Here is a 13219-nt window from a genome sequence, read left to right as displayed (position 1 = left end):
CGAAAAGGAAGAGTATTCAGATTACAAACCAGCAAACATGGCTTAGTTATCCCTAACAAAGATATGAACGTACCGCATTTAAATAATCAAGCAAAGTGATTTTCGGTACCGAATTTCTGAAACCTGTAATGTACCAAACGTTGTTAGGAGTAGTCTTTAGTGCTCTGTAGCCCTTCCCAATTAGTGGTTAGTGGGATGAATTAGAATAGAAAAAATATAGTGGGACAAATATTTGTAGAAAACCATCGATGGGACAAACAGACTTGGTATAGTTTTTCAAGATTTTCGGAACAAACAATATTATTTTAAAAGTTTTTCGAGAATATACGTGAAAATAGACTCATTGGTGATAAAAAACGAAAATCGACCAAAAGTAACATGGGACAACTATGCGTAGAACGGCAGTTTAGTTGCATGCATGGCAGCAGAAGCGCCATCATACGCAACGCCACTACATAGTCGTCCGGAAGGGAAACTGTCAAAATCGTCACCGTTTGCACGCGCGATCCGTATTACCTTCACTTAACTCTTATTGGTTACAAAAAAAAAACAGGTTAAACGGTCGATTTTATCCGATTTTTATTGAAAATTCGCATCCAATTATCCGCCTCTGGACGTTGCATGGAGCGTCTCCGGTTGCCGTCGGGCAGCGCCCCTGGCCAACACAACGACACAGTCGGGCACACAACCGCGGCAGCTTGTTAAACACGCTACGCTGGCACACAATTTCCCGTTGCCTAGCCCATAGCCGCCGCCTCACCGGATACCTCTGGGTGGACTAGTGTAAAACTTTTAGTTTAGTTTGAGCATTTATTTTTTTCTTCGATCAACTCGTTTGGAAGCGTGTGATCTCACACGCGAATCACGCAATGGCTCTTTAGTACTACACTAGATGAAACAAAAAATCGAACAAAGCACAGGAAAAGAACGCAAGGTGACAGTAGGCTCGGTATTTTTTTTTAATCTGACAAAAGGCAGTAATAGCAGTAATAATGGAAGGATGTTATTTTTCCTATGTTGTCGTTCGTAAGTCGTAAAAAATAATTATTCACTTTTGATGCCTTCTTAACGGGCTGCGAGGCTTATTCGTGGTGTGGGAAACGGCGGAGGAGCACAAGGGTGAACCATTTTAATTACAGTGTTAATTGATCGTGGTGTTTCGTCGTGTTTTCGAAATGGAGGATGTTGTGCTTTTCGCTAGATCGCATGAAGGATGTGTCATTTTTTGGGTGAGACGCAACCGGGTAATTAATTACGGATGTAGAATATGAGAATTGTTAAACTAAAGCTAAAAACTTGAACAATTACTGTTGTTGTAGTTGTTTCCAGATGGGAATCAATCAACAGTAGAAAACTAGCCGGCGATGGGTGGACTCAAATCAAAGCAATCGGAAGCCGACGGCACCCCGTCGTCGGTCGCCTGGTTTGGTAGCAGCCGGCAACTGTCACATCAATGTCAGCTGTCAGTGGATCGTATTGAGTCGAGCATTTCGATTGCGGTTTGGGTTGAAACTTGTTAGTAATCAATAGCGATGGATTTGCTCGAGGCAAACACTTATTAGGCAAGTAAGTACTCTAACGCTTACATCAATATGTCCGGTAGACCTCATCAATCATAGCCACTAATGCGCGAACACCTCTGCTGGCTGCAAGCGATGCATAATTAATTATTCCATCTGATACACGATGTATTCGCTCGGTTGAAGGAGCACCACCGCACCTATTTTGTTCTGTGTAAATTACGCAACGTGACACTAATTACCGCTCGCGCCCAATGTCTAACTACACGTCTAAAGTTAAAGTATCATAAATAACGCTTTTACTACAAGAGCGGTGCGGTGCGCTCCATCGAGCCAGTGCAGTGTACAATAATAACACTGCCGGCAGAACGAGAAAAAATATTGCTAATTTAATTCCGTTCAATTAAATCGCCTCCGCCGCTTTTGCAGTTGGTTGGTGTGTTGCTTTGGACTTTTTTTCCACTGTTGTGCACACAAGCACGCACGCACAAACTTACAACCACGGTTGAAAGAGAGAAATTCAATTGGAGCGTTGCTAAAAATAAATAAAAAAACGGGACCAGTAAAGTCAGAGCGCCATCTCGCGTGGGGCGTGGCAATGCTTGCACCTTACGCGCATGCAATGAACCCCGCAAACGCTCACGCACACTCGGTCAGACGCTCGGTCGGTTTGTTGGGGTCGGAACGTGACAGATCAAAGCAGGCCGACTAATTCGGTCGGTTCCCCATGTTCCAATGTTTACTTTATGTGCTGCTTCTTCTACTATGGAAGAGCACCAATACTAAAGCACAAAGCGACCGAAGCAGAAGTGGAAAGCGATGGGAGTCTATGCACCGTTGAATTGTGGTTCGAATTATAGCTAAATTCATGCGCATACCCTCTCGGAGTTCACCAGGAAAACGCTGTATTCGGGTTCTCGAATTATTTTCTTATGTTAAGTAAAAACTCTCATGTTTAAAATTAATTAAAAAAGCCATAAAATATAGAAACCTCACCGGATAGGAATCCTAGAACATTAGCGGCAGCTGCTCACGTATGGCTGGCAGCAAATTGGCGGGACCACTGACCAGACCAGTGAGTCCAGCAGCTAGCGCCAAACTGGCAACCGCCGCTAGTTTTATGCGCGGTAAGAGTGCGGCTTGTCATCAAAGGACAGATCAAAGCAAGGCGCGCGCGGGTTGTACGCAGTTATGCGCATCATTTAGCGTCCTCTGCCGCGAATTTCTTGAGCAGCGATTGGCTTCATGTCTCAGTGGTGTTTGTGTTGTGGCTGTTTTTTTTGCTTAATTTTTTCCCAGAAGTGACGATTTCGACTGCTGGGCTAATTAGCCGCCTCTCACTTGGCGGCTCATTTGCGCAGAGGCAGATTAAAAATATTCGTCTTGCAGAACCTTCCATCCCGCCAAACAAGGCCCGCTGGTGCTGAAAACGTTTGATTGTGTATTTGCAACCTAAAAGGCGACGGCGACTTCTGATCGTAGGTTTTTTTTGGCGATTTAATAATTTTATTACTTTTTTCAAGCCCAAACTTTAGCCGTCGCGACTGCAACGGGAACAAGGAAAAGTCTAATATATTATCGTTTAATTTAATATTTCCTCCGTCGTCGGTCGGTTTCAAACGGCGGGCAGTTTTCCAAGAGAAACATAATTAGGTTTTTTTTTCTGTGCTGCTTTTTGTTGCCGTCATTTGGCAGAAATCGGCCGCGTACTTTGATAATCACCGCTTGCTGCGACAACGACAATGATGATGACGGTGATAACAAGTTTAACAACAAAGCAGTGGTGTGTGTGTATATGTGTGCAAGGAGCGCAATAAAGAGGACAGGCAATTCCGCGATTGTCACTAATGAGATTGTACCTGAGCACGATATATTGATGGCAACTGGCCGACAATGGCGGCCAATCTGCTTGGATCGTTCCATTTTGTTTTATTTATTTTTTGGCTCTTCTACTCTGTTGGAACCGTAAAAAAACCGACAACACGAATTAAAATGCAAATGTGAGTCTCTTTTTTTCTGTTTTGAACCCAAAAAATACGCAGCAACTAATAAGTACTTGAACCGTTTTCCGCCGACGGCGGCCAGTTTGCTGTTTACGAGCCGAAAATGTTAAATTAAATTAAATGAGCAAAATTTACGGCGCGCTCGTAAATTCGTTAATTTTATGAAAATTTATCACCCCTTTTGCTTGAAGCTCACAAAACTTTAGCGTTTGCGATCCGACAGACTAGACGTAACAAAAGTAACGTCCACTTAGACCTGCCAGCAGACAACGATTGCAATCGGATTTCATGAATACACTGACAATGAAAGTTCACGCTCATCAGTGAAAAATATGAATTAATGTTAATTTATCCGCACCGCTCTTTCCGGCGGTCGAACTGTTTTATGACCCTGCAGTGCAGGTTTGGCAGCCACCGGAGAAAACCAACCGTCGGGAATTATCGTCCCGCCGGGAAACAGTAGTAGACTGTTGTTGTGTATTGCAACTTCCAAAATGAAGGAATTAAATCACCATAAAACTTTATGACTTTATGAGAGCGGTCAGTGCTTCTGCAGGCTGTGACGGCGACCTTTCATCCTCCCAACCAAAGCGTAGAGAGCCCTTAGCGGCATGTTCTATTTTTAGCGAGCTAATTAACAAATTGTCTTAAACTGATTGCCGACTGTTTTGTATCGTTTCTTGCAGAGCAATCGCATTTGAACCTATTCGCCAACCGGCCCCAACCAAAGAAGAAGAGGAAATCACGGACGGCGTTCACGAACCACCAGATTTTCGAGCTGGAGAAACGATTCCTGTACCAAAAATACCTCTCGCCCTCCGATCGGGACGAGATTGCCGCCGCCCTAGGATTGTCCAATGCGCAGGTAAGTTACGATCTATTCGTCCCCAATTGTTTTGTATTGTTGCAATCAATCAACGAGTGCCATCACGTGTTCAAAAAAGTCATAGTTCTACAGTTTGATATTTGAGCCAGAGTCTTTGACAGACACCAAATCTATAGAGCAGATGAGAGTTAACAAAAGACCATCATAGTTTCGATTCTAATACGTTCCAAGGTGACGGCAAGCAATAGACCATTTTACGAACTGACAGGTGTCACAGATCCTGCTGATGTTGATGCGTTATGTCAGCGGTTCAGTGCTTCCTGTCAAAATTTCTTTCATGAATTGAGTTTTGAAACGTCTCTTAAAATGGTCGATTTAAGCGACATTCGCTATGACGGCATCCATAATTAACGTAACCCCTGTAGCATTTACTCGTTTATTTTATCGTTAACTTTGTTTTCACCAACCTTTATATATAAATCTCTTTTTTATAAAATTACCACCCTGTATTTCAAGAGTAATAGAATCGGCAGTTGAATGAAGTACCGGAATCTGAATAATCCAGCGTTTCTTGTTCACTGACCCCACAATATGGTGTCAGAAGGTCTTGCGGAGAGTTTCTAAAAGTAACTTTGGATCACAAAATCGTTTGGATTAAGTGGAGGACTATTCGAGTTCCGTGAAGGCCGACCGGAGATCACACTGAAGGCAACTACAACTTTCCATCTCGCAATGCGTTCCGAGTGTATGCCTGAGACTCAAGACTATTATTTGGCAATTAATTAATTAATTAATTAATTAATTTCAAGCAGCCTTCATTTTTACTAACCTTAGGCGGCATCCATGAATTACGTAACGCTCATAAGAGGGAGGGGGGTTATCCTTGAGTGTTACGATTTGTTACATAGGGGAGGTGAGATATGCGTTACGTAACAGAAAATCTGTGGAGAGACTCCAAAAACGAGCATTTTTATTAAGCAAATTCTTCTTCACCGTTACGTAGTTTTAATTGAAGGGTAGGTGTTGGCGTTACGTTTCGTTACGCATGGGGGGTGGAGGTCCAAAAATTGTTTTTTTTTTAACTTATGGATGTCGCCTTAATACACTCTAAGTTTTCGAGCACGTCATCAACGAGACTAAAATTAATCGCAATCTCCGTTGGATAAACACTTTCAACAGTTTGTTTTGCCGTCTTATCCTTCATTGAAAGAGTTCTAATAACAATTTGACTATTCTGTATATATTGGGCACTGATGCCCAAAATGTTTCGATTAATACGTGTCTATTAAATTTCAGATAGATAAACTTGGCTTTCAGTTCAGTGGTGTTATGCATGTCCTTTAGTAAAATCGGTAACGAAACAAGCCACAGACCTTTATACCAAAAGAATTCTGCTATATCAAAGAAAACAAAAATATCAGAGAAGGTAAAAAATTTGAATACCAATGAATATCGAATATCAATATCAACGATTACAAATTTGGTGAAATTGTCCAGAAACGTTTATTTAAATATCGGTTTTTAAAGTTGTTAAGATTACAGAAATTTCTAAAATCATAAAGTCAATTATAGGTTTGACTAGCTTGAACCTATTTAATTTGAATGACATAATCTGTAGTATGATATTGTTTCCGCCTTCAACTTCCGTAATATAGATTATAAATCTATATACAGCTATCAGCAATTGATACAAACTCACAGCAGCATGAGCCTTCTGTCAAAGGCCGTCATACTTTCCGTAGCAATAGCCATCCAATAGTTACATTTTCAAAACCAACCTTTCTCCCCTTGCCCGTTCCAGGTCATCACCTGGTTCCAGAACCGCCGGGCGAAGCAAAAACGGGACATCGAGGAACTGACCAAGAGTTACTGAGTGAGTGTTGGTGGCAATTCGTGTACTGCCAACCCGACACGACACGACTACCCACCACACATCCAATCATACACAGAAAATAAAACACGTAAAAGTGCACTTATCACTGGCTGGCAAAATGTTCAGATAACTCCGAATTCACTAGTACTACCGTAGAGAGGGTTTTCCTTCTTCGGTATGACAATTTTTACCGTTTTGCGAAAATCCCGACGGAGATGACGCTCACCTAGAAGGGTAATTGTTTTCTTTTTTTTCTCTCCTTTATTTTCGTTAATCAGATTACTCCGCGGTTGGTTAAAAGTGATGGCCTTGTTAGAGAAATTTGCACGCTTGAAATCTGATTGAAATCAATCTCATTTTGGAATTGAACTCTAATCGAATGAAAAACTTCTCGCTTCTTTCAACAGGTCATCACCTGGTTCCAGAACCGCCGGGCGAAGCTAAAGCGCGACATGGAGGAGCTGAAAAAGGACGTCGAAACCGTCAAGATCATGTCCGCGCAGAAGACGTTTCTCGAGAGTGTCAACGATATGAACATCCTGAAGAAAAAGATCGTCACGGCCCACGACGATCAGGGCGGCAGTCCACACAAATAATATTGGGCACCGGGTGGCGGCGGAGGCACAGGCGCTGGCGGCAACCGGCTCTGTACCACCGACACTAGCCTAAGCACCGTGATTGGGCCGTGCCCGAAAACACCGGCCGAACAGCAAGCCGCCACCAAAACCCTTATCAATCTCACCACCTACGGTAGACTGCTACAGACGCTGGCCAGCGCCGATAAGACTTGAAACGACTGAGAGCGCGAGTGTGCATGGAAGTGTATATGACGAGAGCGAGATTATGTTTAGAAGTTTTTGTCCTATTGTTAAATGGTTAGTTTGAAAGTTTTATCGAGTAGATAATTTATTTGATTAGAAGAGGTTCCCCCTCCGGTCTCAGCAACCTTGCAAAACGTAAGTCATCAAATTCAAGTGCACCTAGTTGCAGTTTCCTTTCTCACTCGCATTAAGAATCCTGAATACATAGTCTATGTAAATATCGCCGAACGAAAGCAGTGAAACACAAATTCGTGAGACTAATAATAAACTGAAACCGTGTAAACTGGTTTAGTAGCTGCTTTGAGTATTTGTAAATAGTATTTTTAACGTGTCGAGCGAGGGAGAGGTAAGAAAAAATTCCGCTTTTTCGCTTCAAGTTTAATTATTCTGGTGACTTCGAACAGTCACTGCAATACTTGATTTAATTGGGCCGACCTCTAGTAGAGTGAGTGTAAGACAGGAATTCAACGCTCAACGGCGGCTGTAAATAAAAGCTAATAAATTGGTCGCTTGGCGTCCTTTCGCGTTCGAAACTCAAGTGGAAACGGTCAAACTGTGTGGCCGACGCCGCCGGGTGGGTAGGAGGCTTCGTGATTTGTGTTGTGTTGGGACTGCCATTGCCTCTGCTGCCGGTGCTGCTACTGCTGGCCATCGCATCGCTCGGTAGAAAAAGAAAGAGTATTAATTGAAAAATGAAATGTTAAATAATGTTCCCTATAGTGTAATTAAAAGAGCAGCGCGCAAAAGTGTGGTTTAATTAACGGTGATTACTGGTTATGCGCGGTAGCTCCGGCAGAGGGCGGTGGCCATGGGAAAGATCGGCTAGGAGCGGTGTATCGAAAAATTACCTATAAAAGTTCGTTTTTGGCTCACCGGCTGATAGTCAGGGTAGTGTGAAAGAATGAAAAATTGTACATATATTTTAAATGTTGAAATTAAAAGCAGAAACGTTTTCCCCTCGTTCCCTTCTAGCCCGGTATGACTTAAAACATGTTACGCAAAGTACTAAGCTAATTTAATTAAGTGGAAATATGATGCTGCTGAATCATTTGTACGAACGGTCATCTAGCTGTTGACGGTCTCTAATGGAGATGGTGATGATGATGATGATGAGGATCTGTACTAAATTGAAATGTGTAAAACAAATACTAGAACTCGAACTCAGTTATGAGAGAAAAAATATAAACCTATAAATTAATCAGAGCTGTTTGTACAAGTTTTATACGATAGAAAGAAATGAGAAACATGATCCTGTTGAACTAAAATAGCTTTTAATAGTTTTAAACGGGGAGTGGAGGTTTCAGGGTTTTAGAAAGCTAGATTTGAGTAGAATTCGTGTTAAAACAAACTGGCAACAAACTTGATAGCGAGCGGGTATCATTTTCTCTGCGCGTACAGAGACATATTGTGCATATTGTGCACGTCGCTGATAAACTGGCAGTCAGGCTCACTTCCTATGTATTTTTTTTTATGTTCTCGCAACACTGCAACCATCTCAGCCGCCACTGCGCTGTCAGTCCGGTTAAAAAAAAAAAAAAAAAAAAAAAAAAAACAAATACATTGAAATCATTCCCGCAGTCCATGTTGTGTGAACATACAGTAATTCTATGTGTTTGTAAAGTCGAAAGAAAGATCGGAAATCGGAAGTCTGACTTCCGAACTTCAATTTAGTACTGGCGCCACAATATGTATTACAAGTTTTTGGCAAAAATCTAAGAAATTAACGTAGCCTAAGTTTTCTGACTTCCGGAAGTCTTGCCTCAAAGCGGTCAAAGTTTACCACATACTTAGACATACGTAACACTGGCGATTTTTTTTTGGTACTCTTTGCCCCACATCACCCGGTACCAACACCAGTATGAACTGCTCGACGAAAATGAACGGAATGAATTTTCTTCATAGCGGCTCTACTTGAGCCCTCAACAAAATCCCTTACGAAACTGTCAAAAAGTTGTTTACAAAATCAATACTGCATTTTTCGAGTGGGAACGAGACAAATGCAGGGCTGCGCAGGTACACAACCTCCATAAACTACTCAAACAGAGGTTTTTTTTACAGAGGTTGGTACTTTCGAGTAGTTCATTTTGTACCAAATTTTTTGAAAGATTTCTTCCTGAGTGTTACGTATGTCTTATGTATGTGGTTTTACTCTCTTTTGGGACAACAGTTTTCGATATCGAAAATGTTTTTCAATGCCAAATGTCTTAGAAACGCATCGAGATATGGTGTTGTCTCTAGTGTTTTTTAAATCGGCTTTCTGGGAGTCCCAAAGTTTCCGTGTTGGAAATTTTGAGGATCTATACAAAACGAGAGGGTGTGTAAAATAGTTACCTATGCGTTGTGAAACGGAGGGTACCGTGTGCCCCATCTACAAAAAGATGACAAGCTGCAACTGCTGCTACTGAGCGCCGCCTATAACGTACTTCCTTAAATTCTATGTCGTCGACTATCACCGTTTGCGAGGGATTGTGTCTAGCAATTTCAGGCGGGCCCGCACTACCACGGACCAACTATTCACGGTACGGTAGGTCCCTCAGAAATGCCGTGAATATAACGTGCCCATACACCATTTGTTCATCGACTTCAAATCGACGTGCGACCTAATCTATCGAGATCAGCTCTGGCAGATTATGCACGATTATGGTTTCCCGGATAAACTGACAAGGTTGGTCAAGTTGACAATGGATCGGGTGATGTGCGTAGACGTACTACTCCATACAAAATTCTAAGAAAATTGTGGCTCTGACTAACTTGTGCGACACTTACTGGACATATTCCGCAAAAGATAAACAGCTTTCCAGCTGTTTTTGGCAGCGCGGCACGCGACAACTGTCAACTGAGTTCAAAGGGAAAAGGAACATCTGCGCTACCACTGGTGCTGCGGGAATATTCCGCATAACTGAAACTGATTTGAATTGACCGTTATTTTGATCCACGAAAATAAATTTCGTGGTTCGTCTGTTTGTCTGTGTGCGTAGTTCGAGTTTCGAGAATACTCTAGAGTCCGTTCGAATTTCGGAGAGGGTTTCGGCAGGGTGATAGACTATTGTGGTTTTTCATTTAATATCACTTTGGAAGAGTAAGAATACTAGAGATGGTCGGGTACGGGTATTTTTACCCGAAACCCGTACCCGACCCGTACCCGATGGGTTTGGGTCGGGTTTCGGGTAACGTAAAAAAATATTTTACGGGTTCGGGTCGGGTACGGGTAATTTAAAAACCAAGGCTTCGGGTTCGGAAAAATTCTCAATTGGTCGGGTACGGGTCGGGTACGGGTAATTTGATTTTCGTGCATTATCAGAATTTAATTTTTGACATTTCAAACCTAGGTGTTTTCTTAGTGTCGATAATCGGAAAGATCGAATAAAAAATTGCCCATTCTCACTCAACGAGAGATCGGCCAATACCTATTCTGACAGTTATCGGCAGTGTTTGCACCAAGGGAATGACATCATGCTATCTCTTTCTAATGTGAAAGTCAATAGTTCTTCCTGCAACCGTTTTGAGTTAAATAGAATTTTTGCCAGGCTTTTTTCATATCTGTAAGGAGAACCGCGGAGCATTGCACAGTAAGGCAACTAAATACAAAGGCTGGTTAAATAAAAAAAGTGTGGATAAATGCGACAAAAATATGGTATTTACCTAATTTTGGGGTGCTGAACAGCAATCTCCATTCTATTTTTTATTTGGGGCCGTCCATAAAGTACGTGACCTAATTATTAATGATTTTGGCACTTTTCTCCTTAGCCACAGGGCGTTCTCCTCACAGAAACAAATTACGTAGCTTTTGCACAACCCCTCAAATTGACCAAATTTTGCGAAATTTTTTTTTTAAATTAAAACAAAATAGGTAATACAAACTAACTACGAATCAACTTTTTCTTTGACACCAAAAAAATCCAAGCTATCATTGAAGCTGTTTCAAAGTAATGAATTTTTTTTAAAATATATGTCAAAAAACGTCAGTACGCCAAACTTCGAAAAGTCATAAAAAAAACAGATCTCATGATATTGCACCCACATTTTGGATTTAGGCACTTGAATGTTATAGCAATCAAGGAAAAATATTATGAAACAGCTGACGTAAAAAAATTTCAGGCGGATGGCCACCGATTCCCTACTGTGCATTGAGATGTTTGGTACGAAGCAAATATGTATATGAGATTTGACAGCGATAGCATAGTCTTTGTTTGCACTGTGATCAGTGGGAAGTACAGAAATATCTGTGTTATACCGATTTTTAGATTGAATCGATGATACCGAATCTGTACTAAAAAATTACAGGTTTTTGGCAAATGCAAATGAATTATTAAATTTTTCTCAAGTAATAAACAATATTAACTTTGACTTTATTATAATACTAAGATTTCAGGTTGCTGCGATGTTCACATAAAACTCGTCGTTTTTTTAACTTTACCAGATATGCACTTTTCATAGTGGACCTCTTCCTTATAGTGGACCATCCGCCTGGAGCTCTGGGTTCATTAACATGCGTTCACATTCACACTCGGTTTTTGTCTAACTACGGCCATCATTTCGAGAAACCACATATGACAATTAGTGCATATAACGTGCGAGGTACCCAGGTATTTAAAAAAAAATCCAGGACGGGTCGGGTACGGGTCGGGTTCAAGCAATATCGGCGTTGTTTTCTTTCGGGTACGGGTAGTTGGAATAGATATTTTTCGGGTTCGGGTCGGGTACGGGTATTTTAAACAAACCAGACTACGGGTTCGGGTCGGGTACGGGTTTGAAAATTTTCGATTAGTCGGGTACGGGTCGGGTACGGGTAACAAATTTCCCATACCCGACCATCTCTAGCGTGTACCTGGGCGCACTGCTAACAAAACACCAGCAAAGAAATTCGTTCACTCCTTTTGGCAGAAAATCGTGCCTACTTTGAACTCTGGAGTACGAAACTTGGTTCATTCTCGTGAAGAACCAACGTATTCTTGGGGTTTTATAACGGAAGTTGCTGCGTACCATCTGCGGTGGAATGCAAATGGAAGATGGATGAAGGCATAGGCGGATGAACCACAACTTGAATCAGCCTACGGTGGGCTGGGCATGTTTTAAGGATGTCGGACGACAGCCCTGTGAAACGAGGCACACGGCGAACAGCAAGGGACACATCGGCCTGGAGGACGAACGATGACTTCACTAACCCCTCGGACGATAGTAGAGCCGATACCGTATAGGATTCAATTATATATAGTGAAAAAATTTTGAAACTATCCAATTATTTAGTCCATCCTGTACTAGTTTTCTTTGAGTTGTATTGAAGACAATTGTTGAAGGTGAGTCTCATATACCTTATACCCCCCTCCCTACTGCGGAAGAGTCTCCCATAAAATTGGAACAGACTATTATTATTATTTATTATAATTAATCTGACAAGTCAAAGTCTTAATGAATAAAAAAAATTAATTACCTAAACTTAACAGATATGAAAAAAGTCTAGCTGATAGCACTTCATGTTTATAAATATTCGAGGTACATCCAAATTCAAACAGTTGACTAGTTTTGTTGAAGGTACCAAAGTATCCAAAGACAGTGCGATGGAACGGCGTTATAAACATTTCATCCAGTGATCTGCGTTAAATTCGACCAGGAGCATTCAGAGAAAACTTGCTTAGAAGAGCCCGGCAGTCGATTTCACCAAGAATAACTTCAGCAGCAACCATTGTTTGCTGAATTTTTCTTTTACGTTCCAGAGAAGCAATTCCTAACAGATTACGATGGTGTTCATAAGGAGAAAGGTTCAGCCTGTCTATCCAAGGAAGTTTACGAAGTGCGAGACGGTCAAAACGCTTCTGAAGTCTCTCAATCCTATCAATCTAAGTTGTCTGGTATGGCGCCCACACTACAGCTGACGACTCCACAATCGATCTTACTAACGCCGAATATAACGGAATCAGGTTATGGATATTAGTGAAATCTTTAGACACCTTCATAAGAAATCCTAGCTGAAGACTGGCACGGTCAATAATATTGGTTCGATGCGGCCCAAAAGTCAATTGGGCATCAAGTAGTACCCCAAGGTCGTTAATTTCATTGACACGAACAAGAGGCGAACGTCCGATTGTATAAGTGGCTTTTTTGATTTATAAACGCCGGAGGTGTTTGTAAATCGTCGGGATGTGCACGATCCAAGTTTGACACTTAGGCTCAGATGA

General features: G+C 41.6%; 1 protein-coding gene across 2 annotated transcripts in view; it reads left to right on the top strand.

Annotated features, from left to right (window-relative positions):
- Nucleotides 1–8223, top strand: part of LOC129717561 (homeobox protein B-H2-like) — a 54857-nt gene extending 46634 nt beyond the window's left edge. The window contains exons 2-4 of one of the 2 annotated variants that reach the window (XR_008726699.1): nucleotides 4210–4388; nucleotides 6151–6456; nucleotides 6630–6765. Coding sequence is in view for 1 of the 2 variants with exons in the window: in XM_055667549.1 (XP_055523524.1) it covers nucleotides 4210–4388; nucleotides 6630–6818 (368 nt within the window). In the remaining variant the exon portion in view is untranslated. Of the gene's footprint in view, nucleotides 1–4209; nucleotides 4389–6150; nucleotides 6457–6629 lie in introns of both variants that reach the window. The other variant, XM_055667549.1, reaches the window with a different exon arrangement.
- Nucleotides 8224–13219: the final 4996 nt, after the last annotated feature.

This window comes from Wyeomyia smithii, chromosome 1, assembly GCF_029784165.1.
Source record: "Wyeomyia smithii strain HCP4-BCI-WySm-NY-G18 chromosome 1, ASM2978416v1, whole genome shotgun sequence".
Lineage (NCBI taxonomy): Eukaryota > Metazoa > Arthropoda > Insecta > Diptera > Culicidae > Wyeomyia > Wyeomyia smithii.
The sequence above is the reverse complement of the archived record's forward strand: the minus strand, read 5'-3'. Positions and strand labels throughout refer to the sequence as shown.